General features: G+C 42.4%; 1 protein-coding gene across 1 annotated transcript in view; it reads left to right on the forward strand.

The window, feature by feature from the left end:
• LOC147888282 (uncharacterized) overlaps positions 1–23,840 on the forward strand; it is an 87,042-nt gene extending 63,202 nt beyond the window's left edge. The window contains exons 19-25 of the mRNA XM_087393311.1: positions 12,553–12,675; positions 12,787–12,870; positions 12,957–13,141; positions 13,363–13,501; positions 22,595–22,654; positions 22,733–22,834; positions 23,211–23,840. Coding sequence (XP_087249437.1) covers positions 12,553–12,675; positions 12,787–12,870; positions 12,957–13,141; positions 13,363–13,501; positions 22,595–22,654; positions 22,733–22,834; positions 23,211–23,324 — 807 coding nt within the window. The 3' untranslated portion in view covers positions 23,325–23,840. The remainder of the gene's footprint in view (positions 1–12,552; positions 12,676–12,786; positions 12,871–12,956; positions 13,142–13,362; positions 13,502–22,594; positions 22,655–22,732; positions 22,835–23,210) is intronic.
• The last annotated feature ends 931 nt before the right edge of the window (positions 23,841–24,771 follow it).

Raw genomic sequence — 24,771 nt, forward strand, 5'->3', positions numbered from 1 at the left:
CTCGTATCATTGCTCTCTCCAGTTTGTGGATTCTTACATTTTACTCTCTTTGCATTGTGTTTTGTGCCCTCACCCCATCATTTGGTATCAAAGCTGGTGTTCCCACACTTCGTGCTTTCTAGTCGTAGTTCGCTTTGGTCGCATTGCTCAGAACAGGCATTGCCAGACTATTCCTCACTTTGAATCAAGTCATTTCTTAGTTCGTGCTGAAGCCACCTTTACGAGTCTATTTAGACAGAATTTTTGTGAGCTTCAAATCCACATGAAGCTGTCCTAGCTGGTATGTCCGTCATCAGAAGCATGCTTCAGTTTGTCACTTCCATTTAGCTAGCCACTTTAAGTCAATCCGACGCTTCAGGTCAATTAGCTGGTTCAAGTCAAGTTCACTGCTCCAGTTATTAGCTTCAGAGCAGTGAGCGGCAAACAAGCTGCCTCAGATTACTAAGCAACCAACCAAACATAGTGCCATTGCCTCAGCTTGTGTCTGTTAAATAGTCACAAATCACGATACAACACCTGGCAAGACCTGTCGTACAACTTCTGCATCAGCACACATGTTCTATCGTATACCTGTACCTAATCAGCCAAACAGGTGTGACCTGCTTCTGTTCATAGTGCCATACCTGTTTCATCAGACCTGTCGTATTGTGTTGCATTATATCTGTTCTATATGCAGAACCTACTGCGAAACTGCAGCCATTGCAAATCTACACCTAGTACCGGTGTCGAAGAGCTTGTAAAAGTCTACACAGCTAGATTGAGAAGATTTGGATTGTGCCACTCGGTTTGGAGTGAGAAATTTGGGGCTTTAGCTTCAAATCTGTTTGCTCGCAGGATTTGACAGGTGCTGTCACTTTTCCACTCGGGTTCGAGTGAGGTATTCGGGGCTTTTGCCTCAAATTTAGTCATTTGGAGGTTTTGGCAGTTTGGACTGATTTTTGCAGGTAAGATTCAATGAAATTTGCTGAGTTCGGTAGGAATCTGTTGAGAGATGTATTTTGGGGTTTTGGCCAACGAGGATAAACTAGAGGACACCAATTATTCCCTTTGGAGTTTTATGGTGAAGAATCTCTTTAGTTGCTTACAGTCGTTGGGCTTTGTTAGAGGTGACGAGGTCCGCCTAGCAGATGCAAGCTATTGCTCTTGCTGCTCAGCAAGCATGTATGTGGCAGGTAGGAAGTTTCGGAACAGCAAGCTGCACCACTCACGATGAGAGGAGATTGGATGCCAGAGATGCCTTGTGTCTCTCATTGCCTTGTCTATAAAGAGGTTTGTTATACCACATATCTGTTCCTCCAGGACTTCCAAGCAAAGCTTGGGATACTTTGAAGAATATATGTCAGGCATGGAATGAGGTCTTTATTAGAAAAGGCAGCTTGTATCGTGTCAGGATGCAGAAAAGCGATTCAATGTCACATCACTTAACTAAGATCTAGGATCTTAGAGAATGGTTGCTGAATATTGATGAGGTGATATGTGGCAGCCAGCTTCATGTCCATTTCAGATTCTAATGCATCTGATGCAAATAAGGGTTTTGGTCAGCAGTTACGATGCCAAGTATGATGCCAATGATGAGATGACCTCATTGAGTGTGAGTGATGCTTCAGATGCGGCTTCTATGCACATCACTTCAAGGAAGAATTTATTTTGTGATGTATAGCCTTCTCGTGTTGGCAAGAGAGTGTCTTGTGCAAACGAGTTTTCATTCCCTATGAAGGGAGTTGGAAGGATTTTTCTGTCATCAGTTGATGGGACTGATTTATGCCCTTCAGATGTTCTTCATGTGCCAGGGATTAAGAAGAATTCACTCTCAGTTTCCTCTTTTGGCAAAAGAGGTTTTATTGTCATTCTTTAGAATGATAAGTGCATTATTAGGGATAAAAAAAGGACTGTCAGATACAAGCACTTTAAATCAGGGTTGTAAACATGACAGAAGCATGTTAAGTGCATGTGTGGCATCAGTTACTTTAGCAATGAAGAATGCAGAATTATGGCATGCAAGATGTGGCCATGTGAACTATGGCAGTTTACAGTTATTGCAGAAACATGAGATGGTACAGAATATGCCTTGTTTGGAGACTCCTCCTAGACATGTGTGCATTTGGAAAACATGCACAGGAATGCCTAAATTGCAGCTCATACATAGTGATGTGTGTGGTCCTATGAGGACACCATCTTTGGGACAACATCTCTATTTTGTTACCTGCATAGATGATTTTTCCAGATCTCATGGATATGTCCCTTAAAAGAAAAATCATATATCTTTCAGTGCTTCATGCAGTATGTGGCTATGGCTGAGAATTAGTCTGGGTACGAAGTGTAGACTTTGAGAACAGACGCGTGGGGGGAGGGGGGGGGGGGGTATATGAATATACTTTTACTTGGTGGAAAGTAGGGATGCCATTGTCCCCACCCTCTTTTAGTCTCTACATTAATCTCCTTTGTGGACACATGGGGTGGACAGTTTCATCGCTAGCAAAGGTGCTCATCCTCGTCTTGCTTCATGCTGATGATGTAGTCTTGATCTCAGACATAGTAATAATTCTGTAAAGTCTATCCGATAGCTCTACAATCATTTTGCCATACTAGAGAGATGAAGGTTAAGCTTGGTAAGACCAACCTTATAACCTTCAATAGTATTGATGCCTACCTCCAATACGTGTCATTCACTTTTACAAGAGCAACTGGTTGAGATTGTCAAATTACTTGGAATACACTTTTACTTGGCGGAAAGTAGGGTGCCATTGTCACCCTCTGTTGGTCTCTACATTAATCTCCTTTGTGGACACATGGGGTGGACAGTTTCATTACTAGCAAAGGTGCTCATCCCCGTCTTGCTTCATGCTGATGATGTAGTCTTGATCTCAGACATAGTAATAATTCTGTAAAGTCTATTCGATAGTTCTACAATCATTTTGCCATACTAGAGAGATGAAGGTTAAGCTTGGTAAGACCAACCTTATAACCTTCAAGAGTAGTGATGCCTACCTCCACTATGTGTCATTCTTTTTTACAAGAACACTGGTTGAGATTGTCAAATTACTTGGAATACACTTTTACTTGGCGGAAAGTAGGGTGCCATTGTCCCCACCCTCTGTTGGTCTCTACATTAATTTCCTTTGTGGACACATGGGGTGGACAGTTTCATCGCTAGCAAAGGTGCTCATCCTCGTCTTGCTTCATGCTGATGATGTAGTCTTGATCTCAGACATAGTAATAATTTTGTAAAGTCTATCCGATAGTTCTACAATCATTCTTCCATACTAGAGACATGAAGGTTAAGCTTGGTAAGACCAACCTTATAACCTTCAATAGTAGCGATGCCTACCTTCAATATGTGTCATTCACTTTTACAAGAACACTGGTTGAGATTGTCAAATTATATTTTTACTTGGAATACTTTTTTACAAGACCTTGGTTCAAAATGAAACCAAGTACTGAAGCTAGACTAACTAGAGGACATGCTTCATTGAGAGGTAGTGCTTTAATGCCCACTTTCAGCACATCCACATGAAATTCTTGCCCTTCAACTCTCTAGTGAGACCAGCAGCACAATAGATCATGAGATGCCTCCCACTAAGTGGAGGAGTTCTTTGATCTTCCACCAAAAGTGGGGCCTTAGGACAAAGGCCAGGTCTTAGCTGAGATAAGACTCAGGAAGAGAATTCAGAGTGGTAGTAATCATCTCTGAATCATGAATAATCTCATCTATGTTCAATAATTGCTCTCTGAGGCCTGTAGCTTTGTGAGGTGGACTGACATGGAGTCACCCTCTTCCATATGTGTATTACTTAACTCTCTCTTCAAGAAAGATACCCTTGCATCATTCCGGGCTGCATACATGCTTTCTAAGATATCCCATGCTGCCTTCGAGGTCTTACACGACCGGATATGCGGAATGATAAACCTTTTCACTGAAAGAGAGATGCATGACAAAGATAAGGCATCCCGTGAATCCCATCTCTTCTGCTCTGGAGTAGTGGCTAAAGCTGCACCAACAACTTGTTCTGCAACTGCACCCTGTGCACGACCTCTTTCACCTCCTTGCTGAGGAGGGGTATTAGGTGCCATACCTGCTGGTCGGATCTCACCCCCATCCACAGAATCCCATAAATTTCGAGAAATCAGAATATTGCATACCATAAAACTCCAGAGGGAGTAGTTGGTACCATCCAACTTGTCTTCCTGTGAAAGACCACCGAACTGAAAATCATTCTGATTTTGCTGGGCCATATTTGAGAAAGAGATTTTAGCAGATACAAGATTGAATTCCCTTACTGGGAATGAAATGCACAACTCCCAAAAAACACAGCCAAGCACTGGCTGTAAATGCAACTCAGATTTCTGCACTTGCACTGTCAGAAATCTGTCCAAGCATCAAAAACTCTCCAGAATCTGCCAAAAGTACTGCAAAACACTTCAAGAAAGGCAGTATGGACTGAAATCTCCAAAATTGCTCTCCCAACGGTTGTACGGACGACCTTGTACGGGCAACTGTACGGTAGCACGAGCTGTACGGGCAAGCAGATCTACGAAGCAGGTACTTACGACACAGGTACGTACGGGTACGTACAACGAACTGACTGTAGGTACGACTAGTACGGCGACGAATGGTACGGTCGCTGGTACAGACGGCGCATGTGCTACAGCTTCGACTAGCTGTAGGAATCTGACGCAAGATGGTACGGATGAAGAGATTGCAGGTACGAGCTGTACGGCACTGCAGTCATGTTGTACAAAATGCGTAGGTACGTACGGTACGGTAGGTACAAGCATGTACAGACGAACTGCCAACAGAAGATACGTGCAGGTACAAATTCCGTACAGTGGTACGGACTGTACAGACAGTCTTTGGATTGCTTCGAGCTATACGGACGGGATGTAGCAGCAGGAGCGGTAGCAAGAGCGTGGGCTGGAGGTAAGAGCTCAACGAGGCTATGATATCAAATGTGAGTGTTTGGGAAGAGAGAGAGAGAGCAAGAGAGAGTGAGCTTGAGAGCTGAAAGCTTGAGAGCTTAGTTGCAATAGAAGAGTGTAAGAGTACAACTGAAAGAGTGAGAGATAAGGTTTTGTCCTAGTGACAAAACCTTAGTAGTCACTAACCATAGTTAGTGAACTAACTGCGGTTAGGGAAAAAAACCTCTTAAAGAGGGAAAAGTGCCCCTAACTAGCTTATTAGTTTACATTGGTCACTGCTGAATTATATCTATAATTCTAACACAACCCCTCTTCCCGGGCTGCTCGACCATGAGCCTCTAACCAAGGACTATACCAAGGATTATGGGATATCACCATCTCCCTCCCTATTGAATTGGGGCCATTTGGCACTCATCACCTTAATCCTGATCGATGAATGTGGGGACTTGCCACATCATGTGGCTCCCTAAAAAACTCCAACTATTGTCCATGACATAACATCATGGATGTCCTACCTAGGACCTAAAGTCTACCTACCAATGTTTTTGACCTTTTAGTTGGTCCTAACCCAGCATTACTATTGAGGGTAATATAGTGAGCTAAGTCCATTGTTCATCACGTTTTCCAACACTCCCCTTTCGTGATGGATTAAGCTTCATGCTTCTATCGGACAATTGGTAAGTACAATATCCTCAATACCTTTTCACGTATAAAGTGACATTGCACCTCAATGTGCTTTCTTCAAGCATGAAATACATGATCTTTGGCCAATTTAATAGAGCTTTGAATATCAATAAATAACAAAGTTGGACCTTTTTTAATAAGCTCAATATCATTTAAGATCCTTCTCAATTAGATAGCCTCACAGGATGCTTTAGTTAATGCTCTATATTTGGCGTTGGTGTGGAGGGGTGCTTTGCTTCCTATGCTCCACGATTTCAAGCCAAATTCAATGTTGAAGCAAAATCCAGAAATAGACCTTCTGTCATCTGAGCAACTTGCCTAGTCACTCTGAGTAAATCTTGACAAGTTTTGGATATTGTTACTTTTGTACTCAGTCCCATGAGTCATGGCTCCCTTATATACATGAGAATTCTATTGGCTGCGTTCTAATGGCTTTCTTTCAGATCAGCCATGTATCAGGATACTACATTGGCTGAATAAGCTATGTCCGCGGTTTAGTGGTCAAATATATCAATCCACCTCAGAGTTGCCTATATAAGGTGCCATCTATTGCAGGCCTATGTTAATATTTGACAATTCTCACTCGGATTGATTGGCATATTGATCGGCTTACAATCTATGAACCGTTAAAGGATTTCATTCACATACTTGGTTTGGGATTTGGGCATGCAAAGCTATCATGATAGCCTTCTTTCTGAGTATAACCCTTTGCAACCAGCCTAGCTTTGTACTATTCCACACTTGTATCACTCTTTGTTTCGTAATGCCTTAAAGTCATGTGCTAGACGAGGATTTGTCTAGCCAGATTATAATATAATGAGGTGGTCCATCTTGATAAATTCAAAAAGACAGTGGTAGAAAATTAAAAAAAAAGATCCTCGATGTTATTCCTACATATTGATGTACTCTTGTCGGTGGATGGACTCTTAATAAATGTAATGTGCATTACCCTCAAGGGAACAATGTTTTTAGAGAATGTTGATACTTCTAAAAGGAAAAAATGAGGCTTTCATTTATTAAGTGTACCAAAGAGGTAGCGAAAATGTTACTGCATTGGTAAATAGATAATGCGTCAAATTGAGATGATCGTGCAAAAGTATCCCGGTCGACATGGGTGCCATGTGGTGCTCGTTGGCAGATATCTAACAATTGGCATCCGTGCTACAAGATGCTTGTTTTGTAAAGAGCCATCAATAGCTGCACGCTTTGTTTAGAGAACACTCAATTAAGCAACCATGATAATTTTGTCAAGTTTGATTTGTCACATATTTTCTTGTGCTCCTTGGATTACTGGAAGTGTGTCAGGCTTTAGTTGAGACTATTGCTGATAAACAATGGGAGAACTGGCTTGAGAAAAAGACGTTATATACAATACTTGGTAAGAGATGCCACATCTTGTATAGCTAGGTTCATTTTGGAGAAATATGGAAAGAATGAAAGAAGATGCAAAGCCTTTTATGCTTGTATGGTGGTAGGATAGCCCTTTAGGTGCTCCTTTTTCAACGGGGGTCTCTGAAAAAGAAAACTTTGTTTCAAGCTCGACTATATCTTTTATAGGGAGCATGACTCACGTTAAGCCTATCAGGTGTCCTTCAGACTCTTTTAGATCTTTAGAGTCCTTCCTCGCTTGTTGAGGGTGCATTAATACTTGATCTTCTTTGATGGTGTCATAGACGGAACTAGTATCATATGAAGGTTCTTTAGCAACAGGTGGTTGAGTCTCTCTTAAGCACTTGCTCAATGATAGGATAGATCCATGTTTTTTATTGTGAACTATAACAAGTTCCTCCTCCATCAAAGATTGCATCCCTACTAGTGATGATGTTTTGTGCTTCAGGATTTTAGATCTTGTAGGCCTTGTGATCATCACTATAGCCAATACATATCCAGTTTTCTTCTTCTATTGGCATCAAGGATACGAGCATAAGCTGTGCAACCAAATATCCTTAGGTGATCTGTTTCACACCTTACTTCTGTAAAGGCTTCTTTAGGAGTTTTGTCTAGTACGGCCTTTGTAGCAATATGTAGATGGATTTCCTCATCTAGAGTACGGTTCATGCACTCAATAACATGGTTTTGTTGGGGAGTATAATAAGTAGAGCTTGTCTTTCAATGCCCTTCTCTTCATAGAATTAATAAATTTTGTTGACTCATATTCTCCCCCTTCATCTTATCTGAGAGCCGCCAATCTATTTTTCAACCATGGCAGTGAATTCCTTAAAGTACTTAAGGGTCTCGGACTTTCCCTTAGGAAGTACACTCATGTCTATATCACCAGGCTTTGCATGTTTAAGTACCTAGACCTTTCATGCCATAGGAGTTGAGAGAGAAGATGGATGGTAAGGCAAAGAGATGCATTTGTGTTGGTTATAGCAAGTAGAATAAAGCCTAGAGAGTACACCATTCATCGTCAAATACAATCTAATTCGATACAATACAATGCAGCACACACATGCCATGAAACATCAAGGTACGCCCGGTGACGGACTAGGCAGTCTAGACAAGAAGCCCATGATAGATCGCTGTGTACTGTCTATTTGCTGAAGACCAATAAGGAGCTTGTACATCAAATCCCCAAAATGGGAGTACATGAAACGTTTCCACTGTTATTTTAAGGCATAACTATTTTCTAATGCTAACATAATGTGACTTTCACATCAGTTTCAGGCTGAAGACACTTGAGAATGACAAACTTCACAACTCGTGTGAGTAGCAAGAAAAGGAAATCAGCCATAATGCAATAGTAGCCAAAGAGAGCTCAAATGCAGCACTAATGCTACATGTGCAGATGTTAGACATTTATGCAGGCTCATGAGAATATGCATTGGAAAAATGTAAGAAATTGATACCAACTTGAAAAGCACACTTGGGATCAACTTGACATTTCATCTAGGAACAATGTGGCTGGATAAAAGTGGTTTAACAAAAAAACAATTAAGTAGATTGGTAGTACAAGGCTGGTTGCCAAGGGATACTCCTAGAGAGGGGGTGGATTTCATTGAGGCTTTTGTACAAGGTGCAAAGTATGCCACTGTTAGGATAGTGCTTTGCATGGCAGCATGCTTTTCATGGTCCCTGTTGCAAATGGATGTGAACTAGCATTTTTGAATGCAGACTCCTAAGAATCTCTATGATCTCAAGGAGGCACCCAGCTCATGATATACAAAGATTGATGTCTTTCTTCAAGACATTCAACCTGCGAAAGGCCACCATCTTTGTGTATTGCAAAAATGGTATTGTCATACTATATGTGGATAAGCTTATCATTATAGGCAATGATGAAGCTCTCATTGAGCAGCTCAAGTCCGCACTCTGCAAGCTAGTCTTAGATTATAGATTCTGGGCACAGACACGCCTTGGACATAGGAGAATTGCAAGAAGAGGACATTTTCCTGAACCAAGCAAAGTATGAAGGTAGTATTGATGGGATATCTCAAGGTGTATGCCCCAGGCACACCTTTGTGTGTGCTAGAGGCACAGTTAGGTGCCCATAAGCACTGTTAGGTGGTGGTAGATGCCACATAGGATGATTGAGAGATTCTAGGAGATGATTGAGGAGATGATTGTGGAGCTTAGTGGCTCATGTAGAGGTGCCTACATATGGACCTCACCTTTCTTCATTCTAATAAAAAATTCTCTCATTTCATGTTCAGCTTCATGCTTTCCTTTCACTTCTTCAACATGGTATCAGAGCACTATGATCCTCCTTGAGCCCATTTATGCCATGTCATCTTCTTCTTCTTCACCTTCCTCTCCATTTTGCCCCTTTCTGCCAACCACTTGGAGGACTGAGTTCTCTACCTACAAGCAACCATTTCCAGAGTCCTTCTGGCTGGAGAGACCCTTCATATGGGCGACCTTCCACGTTAGAGCAATTAGAATGGTGCCCACAGACCCGCGCAATAGCCGCCTTCTTCTTGACGCTATTTCGTGCAATACGACTTGTTGGAGCAGCCATTCTGAAATTCCTCTGAGCCATGCTTGCACAACAGCATGAGCTAGCCCCTGGCTAGATTTGAAGTGAAATGGTCCACCAGGGAGGGAGAAACAGACGAAAAACTAGTCGACATTCAAGCTCCTGGCTATGGCGACGTGACGCGGCATTTCGCCTCTCTTCTTCAGTGGCTCTTCTCTGGTATACCAGCTTTATTTCTACCTAGAAAGCCCTCTTTTCTTTGCTTTGAAGAGTGAGATACAAGCCCTCCAAGATCAGGCCTCTGTTTTGGACAGTTTTGACAATGTTGTGAGTTTGGTGCTACATTAGATGCTACTTTGGCATTTCTAATGTTTTAAAGTGTTGAATAGCATCAGTACAATTGTGGCTACAACTTTCCTTTAAGTTGCTATACCTGGATTTGCTTGGAATACTTTCATTTAGCCACCTCTATGAAGCATGCAAGTTGAAGTATCATTTTCATTATAATTTTTAGTATGGAATTTGGTTACAAGTCTTTGCTACACTAATGCTTGTACTTTGAAGCTTTTCAACTCTTTCTAGCCTTGTAAGAGAGTAGACACTGCCCATTTTGGGTTAGACCCTCTCATGGCTACCTTCTTGAATATTTATAAGTTCAATGGTAAAGGCTTTCACACATGGCAGATGAAAGTTAAGTTTGCATTGATGAGGGAAAACCTCTGGGGACTTGTCAAACCTACTTCAACTTCTTCAACAGCCTCGAATGCTGGAGAATCCTCAGCTCCTATACGCCCGACACGAGATCCTGCTAGAGAGGAGAAAGCCTATGGCATTATTGCTCTTGGCTTGGGAGATGACTATATTCATCACATTTCTGATTTGGAGTCTCCTTCTGAAGCTTGGCAGAAGCTTGATATTATTTTTGGTGCTACCTCTCACATCTTAAAATTGTCACTTAAGATTGCTTTCTTTGAATTGAAGATGGCTAGTGGCACTCCCTTGGCTGCTCATGTCAATCACATGCGGAGCCTCATGACTCAACTTACTTCTATCAACTCTCCAATCACTACAAATGATGCAATGGCAGTATTGCTCAAAAGTATGCCTGAAGATTATGATCATGTTGTTACCACATTGAAAAATCTTCCTAATCCTACTCTTGAAGGTCTTATTACTGCTCTTCAAGAAGAAGAAAGGCACAAGGAACTCCGGAGAGGCAATGACACAACCTATGCCATAAAAACTCAAATGGGCAAGTTTCAACCTTGTAAACATTGTGGGAAGACTAATCACCTCTCAAAAGATTGCTTCAAGATCAATCCTTGCAAATATTGTGGCAAAAACAATCACCATGAAAAGTTTTGTAAGGCCACAAAGGAAGCAACTACAAAACCAGAAACTGCCAATTTACTTTCAGTTGATGTGCCTCCACAAGATGAGGCCTCCTATGATGATTATGCTTTTTGAACCATCTCCATATATGCTCCAAATCTCTCTTTTATGTTGAGTCAAGGTACTCTGCCTGGATAGTTCTCCAAAATGAATGGAATAAACTATTGTGTTCTTTGTAAACACCTCTGGTCACCATATGATGTAGGCCATGTGTATGTGTTTTGCTCCATGGTACCTCCTGCAGACATTGTGTGCATGTACATGCAGGGGAGATAACCATTGGAAGGTCTTATGTATCCCTTTGTTGACTTCACACCCTTGGGAACCCTTGCTAGCATGAGATCCTAGCCATAGATTTATCCTTGACCACCATGAGATGGCATGAGAAACTATGAGACTAGATGTATCCTTGGCATAGCCTGAGGCGTTCCCCTGAGGGGGGGTTTGATGGGATATCTCAAGGTGTATGCCCCAGGCACACCTTAGGTTCTATGTGTGTGTGCGAGAGGCACAGTTAGGTGCCCATAAGCACTGTTAGGTGGTGGTAGATGCCAGATAGGATGATTGAGAGATTCTAGGAGCTGATTGAGGAGATGATTGTGGAGCTTGGTGGCTCATGTAGAGGTGCCTACATATGGACCTCACCCTTCTTCACTCTAATAAAAAATTCTCTCATTTCGTGTTCAGCTTCATGCTTTCCTTTCACTTCTTCAACAAGTATGCATATTGGTTTGAGTCATTTCATTATATTTATGTGTTGGGTAACTAGAGTTCAGGTTCAAGATCTACATTTGGCATTTGATTGAGATTTAACCATTCAGGATTTTGTACAAAAGCCTCAATCTAGTATTTAATCTTAATGAGGGTTTAGAATTCAGGTTTCTTTGTGAATTTTAAGTGTGCAATTCATTTCAGCTTTGCTCTTTGACTGTGTGCATGCTCCTCTCTGTATCTCTTTAGCAAATATCACAGAGATGGATGCATTAGTGGACCTCTACTTTAGGCCATACAATATCATATCAGTGGTTGATATTAAACCACAAAATTTTATAGGACTCCTCCTAGCCCTAAAATTGCAAAACATCTAGTTGCCAAACTGAAAGAGCTGCATGTACTCACAAACTTATCTAAAGTACATGAGGTAAGAAACCAATGGCAATGCTTGCAGAGCTACAACCACATTGTATTGGCCTTACAAGAAGAATCTTATGGATAAGGTCCAAGTTTTTACCCCAAACTGTTCACATCGGTAAACTGTTCAGTTTTGAATGACAAGTCATAAAGTATGCCATTTGATATTAAACCAGGGCCTTCATTCCAAAGAGAGGAGGGCTATTTCCCAGAAAGTTTAGTTGGAGAACATTACAACTAAAAAGATTTATTGCAGGTCATGTTCTAATTTGCAGCAGGTGTATTTGTACAAGAACACCCTCATGTTTTTGGAAATGAACTGCTTCCTATTTACTGTTGATGTCCCATGCATGTGCTAGAGTACTGTTTCAGACATTATTGAAGCATTTTTAACAATAAAATTGATGTACTGAGATCATAGGTGAAACTTTGCTTGCAAGTTTTATTTGTATCCTTGGGGTTAAATGATGGTTGTAACGTAGAACTAATTTGTTTCAGCTTTTGTAACGCAGCCTTGTAGAGGTCTTCTTCTTTTTGGACCCCCGGGTACTGGCAAGACTATGCTTGCAAAAGCTGTAGCCACTGAAGCAGGTGCCAATTTCATCAATATATCACTTGCAACTATTGCTTCAAAGGTGACATGTCTTTTGCTTTTGTCTGTAGGGATGTGTTTCTCTTTGGTTTTTGAAATTTTCAGATATTTTCTTTTTGAAATATATCTAAGGATTCCATTATTTTCTTTGTAGTGGTTCGGAGAGGCAGAGAAGTATGTGAAAGCAGTTTTCACATTGGCAAGCAAAATCTCTCCCAGTGTTATCTTCATAGATGAGGTTTGCCTTGTTTTGCAGCATAGCCTTCTTCATTCTTTTCCCCTGTCCCTAGGTTGTACATTCACGTAAAATTGGACCTTGGACAGGTGGACAGTATGCTTGGAAGAAGGGGGAAGGACACAGAACACTCAGCAATGCGGAAACTGAAGAATGAGTTTATGTCAAGCTGGGATGGCCTGCGGACAAGAGAAAAAGAGAGAGTCCTAGTCTTAGCTGCAACAAATAGACCCTTTGATTTAGATGAAGCTGTGATACGAAGGTTTCCACGAAGGTCTTTCTCAAACTTGCTGTCGGAGTTCTAGATTAGTATGGAACGGGTGTCTTTTTCTGGTCCTTGAGGTGCATAGGAATATGAGAGGGGCATGTGATCTTTAGAGAAGTACTATGCCAGATTTTTTAATAAGAGGCAGCATAACTTCAAGTTAATATGAAAACTTTGGTCTGTGAGATTAGATGTAAATTACCTTTTTGTTTCATGCTGTGCTTGTGCAGATTGATGGTGGATCTTCCCAATGCCTCAAACCGGGCAAAGATCCTTAAGATTATTCTTGCTGATGAAGATTTAGCTTCCGATTTTGACATCGATGAGTTAGCATCATCAACAGATGGTTATTCGGGAAGTGACTTGAAGGTGAGTTCAACATTTTGTCTCAAGTGATTCTTTATGGATATTCAAATCATGTTTGTATTGTGTATATTGAATGCCTCCATCTCTCATCGTTACTATCTTCTGCTTTTTTCCCCCTTGGAAAAACAATATCATGTGTTACTTTTTGGAAGTATACACGCAATAGGGGATATGGCAAACAGGCCAACATAGCTATTGTGAGATTTAATTATAACCAGACGTGAGGCTTGCAAAGCCAATATACCGTCCTAAGGCACTCATGTTAGTGAAGTACACCAGGGGGTCGAACAGAATCAAGGAAAATACTTAACTTGGTGGGCATAGACACATCACCTGGCCATTTTGATGCTGGATTAGGGAAGTTTAACAAGGGTTACACTGCATACAATGATAACATGCGACAAATCTTTACATCTGGAGGGTGAGGGTCAAAAGGTTACATCTCCTCATCATGATCCTGTAGGGCACACATAAGTAGTCAATTTAGAGGGAGAGCAAGAGGGCTAGATAGATCATAATAGGGCCTAGCCTGCAAGGCAAGAGGTCAATATTGAAATGAACTCCAATAAAAAGTTACAACATAGGAAATACCAGTGTAACCAGAAAACGCATTTTGGGCAGTAGAAACATGAAGAAATGTTTCTGCCCAAAACGTTTCTAAGAAACTTGCGAAACGTGAAAGTTTTTTTGAAAATTTTAAATTAAAAATACACTATTTTTATTATTTATATGAAATACACTAATTTTACACGTTTGTAGACGAAACGTCTGTCAAAATCTCGAAACGTTTCTCGAAACACGTTTCTAGAAACGTTTCTTGTGACACTGGGAAATACTGAAGTTAACAAAACTATGATAGATCGGCAATCATAGGTATCATGACTGAAGTCTGATACATATTACAAAATAAAACAAACATCAAAATGATATCTGGTTATTAAGATATGCTCACTTGCAAGTCACAATTGACAAATGAAATTTAAAATCTAGATAGCAAGGGGAGCGTAAGTGGAGCTGAAAGTATTGCTGAAACCGGAACTGGAGCTGACGCTGAAGCTGAAGCTAAGGCTGGCGCTGAGGATGAGGATGAGGATGTAGCTGAGACTGAGGCTGAGACTGAAGCTCAAACTGAAGCTGAAGCTGCGGCTGAAGCTGAGGCCGAGGTGGGTCCCGCCTTTGCTTTGCTGCCCACTCCAAGTCCACTGCGGTTGTAGCGTGTGTTCACATCTCAGAGAGAGAGAGAGAGAGAGAGAGAGAGAGAGAGATGTTCTGCTAAAGTTCTCAAAAGAGCCGATAGGATCTAGGGGACAAACTAAATGATGCTAAGCATAGAAGTACCTGAGAAGGGCAAATATGGGGTAAATGGAAGTTTCTAAAATGAAGCTCTTTGCTACTTTGACCCTACAAAATGGCAACTAATATACTCTACCATTGCTACACCAATCATTTGAAAGACAAAACCAGAGACACAATAATAGGCCCACGAGCATTTCGAAATTACAGGAGTAGATCTTTCAGGCTTTAGTAGCGGTTAAAGAACTCAAGCTTCGACTTGCAGCAATGGAAATAGAAGACATTGACTAGCAAGAAACCATAGAAGAGGTGATGCCAAAAATAATGCATCCCCTCCTACACCACAGCTTGTTTCTCTTGTTGGGGAAATGATCAACACTTGGATGAAGTCGATGAAAGAAGAGAAGACATCAAAAGTGGAGAACAAAGTCAACCTTCATGAGGAGATGATAAAATATAAAGCAAGATCCCACAATGCTTTGGTTCTACAAATTGGGGGACTTTCAGATGGATGGTATAATGATTTGGATTTAAAGATAACTTGAACAGCCTCATAAAAAACTACCAATCTTGAACGGGAGTATGAAGACATATGCAGGATCTATTCAAAGGGTTCACATGCTGTAATTGATTGCAGCAACAGGGCAGCAAAGATAAAAATTCGGATATCAGAAGAGCTCACTCTGAGCCAGCTTAAACAAAGAGCCATGGAACTCATTAAAGTAAAAGAAGCCACAAGGGTGACACTATCACTGATCGTGACTTTGTATCTAGCAGTGGCAGTGATGTAACGATTCAGATTAGGATGAGAAAGAAAGGAAGAAAGAAAGAAAGAGAGAAAGAGAGAAAGAAAGATAGGAGAGAGAAAATATCTTAATAACCAGATATCATTTTATGTTTGTTTTATTTCTAATATGTATCAGACTTCAGTCATGATACCTATGATTGCAGATCTATCATAGTTTTGTAAACTTCAATATTTCCTATGTTGTAAATTTTTATTGGAGTTCGTTTCAATATTGACCTCTTGCCTTGCAGGCTAGGCCCTACTATGATTTATCTAGCATAGCCTCTACAGTTACAACTACTGGCTCTGATATACCCCTACCCATGACATTGATTGCTCCACCCTCCCCTAGGATAGAGGGCTTGCCACTGACACCATCTCCTCCATCTCTCCCTTCCTCTCCCGCTACAGTTCTCTCCGATTATGACACCTACTTTGGAGGGGTCATACATTGGTCCGCACTACTCGACCTTCTTCTCCCCTTTGCCTCTCAGTCAGCCCATGCTCCCATTCCCTGTTGGGATTGCTTCCTCCAGACCACTTTCATCTCCATACCACACCCATCTCACCCAGTCATCACCCAACCTCTAGTCTCATCCTCACACTTCCAAGACATAGTCCTTTCAGTTTCCGTCGGAGCACAGACGAGTTGACCCATCAGAGGCTTGGGAGTACTTGTTGAGGTCTTCTCGCCGATTATGACACCTACTTTGGAGGGGTCATACACTGGTCCGCACGACTCGACCTTCTTCTCCCCTCTGCCTCTCAGTCAGCCCATGCTCCCATTCCCTGCTGGGATTGCTTCCTCCAGACCACTATCATCTCCATACCACATACCACACCCATCTCACCCAGTCATCACCCAACCTCTAGTCTCATCCTCACACTTCCAAGACACAGTCCTTTCAATTTCCATTGGAGCACGGACGAGTTGACCCATCAGAGGCTTGGGAGTACTTGTTGAGGTCTAGAGTATTTGAGAGTGCGAGAGGGAGTTGTCACGCTTCCCACAGGAGCAGACATGCTTGACCCAAGAGCAGGCACGTCTCATACAGGAGCAGTCTCAGGCTATCCGAGACCAGGTTGACCTTATTCAGGGGCTTAAACAAGAGATCTCACAGCTTCGACAGGAGGTCACTGCTAGTCACTGCTATACGTACAGTCCGAGGGAGCACCCTAGTTGTGGAGGCACAGATTGTGAACATGCAATCTGCCATCAAGGAGATGTCCAGATGGGTCGACGTATGCAAACGGGAATCTGCAAGGGTAATCCTTTCGGCTACCCTCTTAGAGCAGCGACAGATCCAGCAAGGCTCTCAACATCAAAGTACGTGGGATTCCCCGCACCAAGGCTACACCGATGGTAGATGCACATGCCTTCGTGACCACTACCCTAAGGGCGACTGAGCACAGGATTGAGAGAGCATGGCAGGTTGGCAGGGATCCCAACCGAGAGTAGCCCCTTATCATACGGTTCCATGATGCTCAGACACGACTTTCGGCTTTACGTTGTAGGTCAGTCTTACGAGATCAGCCAACGATCTCCATGGATGAGGACCTCACTCCACTACAGGTTGAGGAGAGGCATTTTCTGTTGCAGTAGCTGGATCAGGCCCGCAAGGAGGGGAAGTGGACAGGAGTACGAGATGGACGACTCCTTACAGGCCCCCGTCGGGCACCCACCTCTCCTCCCGCATAGGGAGGCGGGGTCTATAAGATCCAGACATCCGAGACCCTATCCTGTACCATCTAGAACTGTAATGGTACCTTATGGTCAGAACCAGGAAACTTCTCAGAATCCTATACAAGTCATGACATAGTCTTTTACACAGAGACACATCAGAGCCCAGAGCACCCACTACCAATGTCAGTGAGTATACATGGGAGTCTGCCTACAGAGATGAGATGAGGGATACAGGAGGGATTCGAGGGTCAAAAGAAGTTGAATGCTTTACAGATCCACACTTTTAGGGGCCATTCACCATGGAGTAGAGAGATCCACACTCCAGGATTCTCTAGATCCGGATTCGACACATGGATAGCCAGGATCTGTTTATTGCAATTTGCTACTTCCTCCCCGAGACCTCCCGCTTTGCCAGATATATTCGAGGGGAGAATGAGACATCACCATTTGCTGCTCTTTATCAGTTTATTGTTGACTTCTCTAGCCGCGGGAAAGTCCTCCTAGTTGGGGACTTCAACGCAAGGACAGGGGCTCGTCAGGCACCACTCCTCGACTTCAGAGATGATTCCACTCTATTGCCAGACACTGACCTTGAGGAGGCAGGTATGCTACGAGTTTCAATCGACAGACGAGGACCGCTCACATCTTATGGGCAGGTCCTATTAGACCTTGGCGGGATGCATGATCTCATTATCTATAATGGTCTTGATAGATGGCCCGCTTCAAGTGGCTTCACTTGCTTTCCACATGGAGGTGGCTCCAGTGTTGTGGACTACATCATGGGATCCCCTAGGGGCCTTCACATCTTGCATCACTGACTTTACCGTAGCACCTCTCCCTCCAGGGGTTGATCATACATATCTTTTCTTTAGCATTTCTACCCCTCGCCACACAACACTTTTTACCCCGTTGAGTTCTTACTCCACCTACCATGATATACGCTTTGATCGTGATCACTCACCTACTTACTCTGGCCGTCTGGACATACTTCTCGCCTGCATTGACTTTATACCTCCTTTTAGAGGATCGTGCTGCCCTAGTCACTTCGCTCACTTCACGAGGCCGCTCTTCACGCCTTCCTCCACACCACCCGCTCCACCCGTCCACCACCACTTGGGACTGTACCTTGTAATAGTTGGTACGATGATGAGTGTAAGGCTTTACGCCGTCAGTTCAGATTCGAAACAAAAAATAGCCTTCCGAGCGAACCAGAGACGCTATGCGAGTACCGTCGTCTGGTACGCAGGAAGAAACTTGACTTCGTGCGTCGGAACGAGGAGGAGCTACTGAACATTCTGTTCAGTAACAACTCTAAGGACTTATGGCGGAGATTTCTAGAGGGACGGTCCCCCCCACCACTCACTGACACTCAGGTATGGTCTGATTATGCACACAAGCTCTATGATATCAGCCAGCCCCTAACCTATCACATATGCCATGTCTCACATCTTGCACCCTCTTCACTAGGGAGGGGGTAAAGGATGCCGTAATGAAACTTCATAATGGCCAAGCGAAGGATCATGAGGGACTATGCACTGAGTTCATTGCATATGGGATTAACCTCCTAGCCTCGATCTTAGCCAAGCTATTTAATGAAGCTGTTTGCTTGGGGTTTCCACGCACCTGGACCATCAACACAATCTCACCCATCCACAAGGCAGGGGATCCCATGAACCCAGAGAACTGCAGGACCATTATGATTGGACATGTCATGTCCAAGATTTATGCATCAGCAGATTTGCAGAGTGTCGAGGACTCAGAGCGTTTCAGACGGGATCATGGGACCATGGACCATATTCTCGCACTCAGATGCATCATCAAGGAGGCGAGGGCATGGAACCATAGAATTTACTATTGCTTTGAATTTCCTCAAGGCATTTGACACTATTCCGAGAGCCCACCTCATACGTCGCCTATAGGATTTGGGTTATGACCAGGAGCTCATTTGGGTTGTCATGGCACTTTATGAGCGAGTTTTAGGCAGAGTCCGAACAGGATCTGGATGGACAGACGAGATCATGAGCACTATCGGGGTCAAACAAGGGTGCCTATTATCACCTACCTTGTTTGGCCTCTACATCGACGAGCTCGAGATAATGATGCAAGCACAGGATGGGGTAGGTTGATCCGGATATTGCTTTACGCAGATGACGTGGCTCTCGTCTTCCTCAGCAGAGCGGCTCCAGAGACACCTTGATGCACTACAATCCTTTTGTGAGTCTCATGATTTGAAGGTCAACTTGGGTAAAACCAAGGTTATGATCTTCAATATATCTCGAGTCGTCATGCACGATGAGCATTTTACATTTGATGGGTCCCCTGTTGAGGTAGTTTCATCATACACCTATCTTGGGGTCATCTTTTTCGGACCCATCTTCACTATGAGACCAGCACCCCTGAGCAGAGGATATGCTTCATTGGCTAGACTAGAGAGGCAGTGCTTCCGCTCTCACTTTCAGGATCCACGGACCAAAGCGTTGCTTTTTGACTCCTTGGTCCTCCCAGCAGGGATGTATGGCAGTCCATGCTGGGGGCCAGACTTGTTGGATACAGAGTAGGCAAGGGTGGAGCGGCTACAGGTTCTCATGTTATCACGGATGATCCGTGGTAAGCCATCCATCCCTCACCAGATCATCCAGATGGAGTTTGGGTCACCCCCATCACAGCTAGATGTTGCATTTCAGGTCATTACGTATCTGTACTGAGTCAGGGAGTTTGGGTATTACACATCCGGGCGTAGCAAGATATACCATGGCTAGCACTATCCTCTTTTATGGCACTTGCAGCAGGGGGAGACCAGAGGTGTTGGTATGCATGCACAGAGAGATGGTTTGTAGGACTAGGGCTCCACATGGACAGACTACCTCCTTTCGAGTACAGCATGGATGCTTCTCTCTCTCCCCTCCTATCACACGAGTTCAACCAGGTTACCCGTGAGGATCTACTACCGCCGCTACACACATTCTAGACTTGGTTGGGTCCGAGTGATCTTCCAGTGAAGCTGGGCTTCTACAGAAATCACTTCTTACATATCACAGCGGAGGGTTTCATTGATCCACCAAGATACACACAGATTCACCTACCCCACTCGGTGAGGATCTCTCTTGGGCAGTTTCGGATCTCTTCTCACAGACTTCATATCGAGAGCGGCAAAGTAGAGCGGAGCGGTTACCCATGGAGAGGCGCATATGCACACTGTGTGACATGCAGGAGGTTGAGACAGAGGCATTTCATATTTAGATGTCCTGTTTACTATGAGATCAGTGGGCGTTTCTACTGCCTCTTCAGAGATAGTTATGGGGATTTGGCCCGTTTCGTCTCCTACCCAGACCGACGATGCTTGGCCGGTTTCATTCATGAGGTGCCCAGACACCGAGATAGGATACTCCGAGCACGGAGACAGGAGGAGACTTCTCTTCCAACTCATACCTCTTAGAGCTCTATCACGGAGTTCTTTCAGCTAGATCACATAGACCCCCATGAGGCGAGACCTCGACGTGACCGTGACCTGAGCTTGTGACCCAACAGCTCAGACAGAAGGTTGACTCATAGATCATACTTGGGGACATCCCCTCCTTGTTTAGGGTCGGAGCCCGCCAACCGATAGGGGTCACAATGGCCCTGGTTAGATGCAGAGCTACGACCAAGAGACGTACCAGGACTGCACCCTTGGGGGGGCGACAACGCTCTATTGCTGACCTCATGCCTCCACCTCCACAGCCTTATCCATCCTGATGTCCTGCTGCTGATGCTGATGATGATGATGGTTATGATGATGTCGACGATGATGCTGAGATTGATTGATATATACAATCAAGATATGACTATGTTGTACTTAGGATTTAGTACTACCATTTTGCATTTTGCATTTGGTGTGGATGCTCGTTTAGTAGCTCCACTACCACAGCTCATTGTATCAGGTTTTTCAGTCTCATAGACCCATCGGTCTTCCGAAGACTTTAATAAACTTTCTTTCTTTCTTTCTTTCTTTCTTTCTTTCTCTGTCTGACTTTTGGAAAATTGGTATACCTGTGAGCTTCTCTAGTAGAACCAAAGCATTATGTGATATTGCTTTATATTTCGTTATTTCCTCATGAAGGTCGACTATGTTGTCCACTTTTTACTGCCATCTCTTCTTCATTGACTTCATCCAAGTGTTGATCATTTCCCAAACAAGAGAAACAAGCTGTGATATAGGAGAGGATGTATTATTTTTCGTATCACCTCTTGTATGGCTTGTTCCTTGCCAATGTCTTCCATTTCATTGCTGCAAGTCAAAGTTTGAGTTTTGTAACCGCCTATTGTAGCTGAAGCCTGAAAGATCTGCTCCTATAGTCCTAAAATTCTCTTGCTGTGACGTCTAGTCCTGCTTTTTCCCTTCCCTTGCATGTGGTCAAATAGAAAGGATGTACTGCCATTCTGAAATGTAACCTGAAGCCCTTTAAAATATAGAAAAGAGATACTGGAGCTATCCCTCACTGACTTACAAGCATGTTTAGAAACAGAGCATTTTTTTCTCCATGTACAAGCTGGTCGGTATGAGTAGTGGTTATTTCAAAGATGACAATTAAGAATCAGAACTATGCTGCTGTAGTGCAGGATAAAGAAACACCTATAAAAGGGTTATACCATCATTATGAAATGTAACCTGGATCCCTTTAAAATATAGAAGAGAGAGGATGGACCTATTCCTCGCTCTCTTGAGTTTCTGTTCATTCATATGGCATGATGACGTATTGCAGAAAGCTGGATTTTCAGATACTTGACAATTACAATTTCGTAGCAGGAAGGAAACTTGTAAAACCTTTTACAATTTTAAATTGTATGTATTTTGTCACCAATTAGTAAGATTGCTTTGCTATGATCACAATGCTAGCTGATATAGGCTCTAATGGATGAGAAGCATTCTAGATACTTGGTGAGCATGGTGGTAGAATGGCACATATTTTTAAACTATAGAAGTGTTACTACTTCTGAAGAACACACTTTGAATGTAAGATTTTCTGCATCTTTCACCTCAGAGCATGTTTTACCCAAATGATTGTCAATATGTTGAAGGCACTTAATCTCTTTTTCATCTTGTTCTTTGAGAAAAGTAAGTGTTTCTGGATGTATTCAAGGCAAAAATTAAGTCTTTTTCCTGAAGGAAGTAGGTTCATATTGAACATTGGTTATTCAACATTTGTGATTCAGCATGAACACTTCAAAAGGAGATTTTAACAGAAGTTAAACCAATTCGGGAATCTGCATTTTTCACATTCATCTTGTTCTGGGATTCCAGCCCCGTCAGATAACTAAATTTTGCAAAGCTCATGCAAAGTGTGTTTTGCAGAACTTATGCACAACGGCAGCTTATCAGCGTATAAGAGAGATTTTGGAACAAGAAAAGAAGGTACTTTAATTTATGCGGTATCTCCTTCACTACACTACTATCCTGAATTCTAAGATTTTCTTTGATGTGGTTCACCAGGAAAAGGAAAAGGCAATTGCAGATGGACGGGAACCTCCTGTAATTGGAACACCATACATAAGAGCTCTTAATATGGCTGACATGAAGCTAGCCATGGAAAAGGTGGGTTTCTTATTTTTTGCTCGCGTGCCTAAAGTAAGACTTGTTCCTAGTCATGACCATTGAGGGAGTGCCTCTGGATTTCATGTTGCAACATCCTTGAGTACACACTGTTAATTATTGTTAAAGACATAGACCACACTGTTGGTGGGAGGGACTCTAGATATGCACATGGGAGGCAGTTATGTTCATTCTATTTCTATTTTCATATCTAATGTGGCATAGTTTGCATGTAGCTATCTTTTAAAACCTTTTGAATGTTGGGTGACAGTCCCTATGAGTGAGTAGGAGTAATGATATCATCCTGTGGCTTATTGATTTCTTTTATAGTTTTAATTTGTAAATGTTTTCCGCTTGAAAATATCTTTTGTATTAACAGGTTCGATCAAGTGTGGCATCTGATGCCACATGCATGCTGGAGCTTCAACAATGGAACAGCCAGTATGGAGAAGGAGGGATTCAGAAGACACCCATGCTCTCTTATTTCCTTTGAGATATGTTTTACGCAAGAAGCACCAATGGCGTGTGTATCAACATTTTGCAGAGTATATAAAACTCATAACCTTTCTTCAATTCACACAATATTGTCACTTCACAAGAGATGGAGAGCAATATTTAGTGGTCTTCTCGTTTGAATCCTGTGTCAGGTTAGTTGGAAAATGGGCTCTTACAAAGGGGTAAATGCCCTTATTTTTGTACCAGTAAGTATTTGCTCCATTACTGCTCAGGTTCATCTTTCAGAAGGCCATATCAATTCTTGAGGTGGTAAACTTTCAACGTTGTATATATATTTATTGTACTTTTCCTGCAAAGCCATTCTGTAATTTAAGTTGGCCAACACACCTTGCCTTTTTTTTCGTCAAGCCAAAAGGCATAATGAACATACTAGAATGTTGACCATCATATGGCTCATTTCAGTACCTCAGTGTAAATATGTACATTGGTGATAGTGAACAACATGTTACATTTTACTCTTGTTTTGAATATGTATTTTGATAAGAATGAAAAGTGCCACCAACAATGAGCGTTTTTTAACTGTTGCTTCCTAGATACTGTAGATACTTTTATCTGCATTTCAAAACTTTTCACCCTAGTTTCTGAAACATTGGGAACTTTTTCCTCCTTAATTTCACGCCGAGTGGATCCTTTGCACATCTAATTGTTCTAAAAGAAAAGCCTAAGCATAGCAAGAAAATATTTGAAGGCTGTGGATTGTGAGATTATTGTATGATTTTCCCCCCCTCTAGGTAACTTCAGCTTACTGTCAAATTCAAACAATTGTCGATACAATTATGCAAATTTTATTTTTTGTCAATGATATCTTTGGCTGGCCTTGCGGATTGTTTCTGGGAAGAAAAGAAATTGAAGGATGTATTCACTTGAATATGAAAGCCATATTGGAGCTTTTGAGTACTTTGCTTTGGCTTTTTAGAATTATTTTTCCCTACTTAGGGAGTCTTGAATTGCATCAGTGAAGCAAATAAAGCAAATATATGGATGAATTAGTAAAGTATACTTGAAAATTGCGTGGTTTTAGGGGGCAATGAAATCATACTTTAGTTTCTTTTAGTTCTTTGCTTTAGCTCTTTAGTTTTCGTTTTGGCTTGGTTTCAGTTTTGTTTCTTAAGGCTTATAACATTGTTGTATGCACACATTTGTGTGCGTGTGATTTCACCCCATAAAGCGTGCACACGTGTGTGTGTGTGTGTGTTATGTAGGTGTGGTGTTTGTGTTATGTAGGTGTGTGTGCCTCATTTGTTTTGGCATTATCTATGCACTCCTGAGTTTTTTAATCTGCTTCGACAGTGCCTGTAAGCAAGATTCCCATCTGTTCTATTTGGGAAGTTCTTTTGGCTATTTGTGTTTCAATCATTCAGACCGGAGTTTTATCTTTTTTTCGTTTGGTTTCGCTACTGGGTACTATGGACTTTATGGACATA

This window comes from Dipteris shenzhenensis, chromosome 22 (genome assembly GCF_047967505.1).
Source record: "Dipteris shenzhenensis isolate YYH24624 ecotype China chromosome 22, Dip_SZ_1.0, whole genome shotgun sequence".
In the NCBI taxonomy this organism is placed as follows: Eukaryota; Viridiplantae; Streptophyta; class Polypodiopsida; order Gleicheniales; family Dipteridaceae; genus Dipteris; species Dipteris shenzhenensis.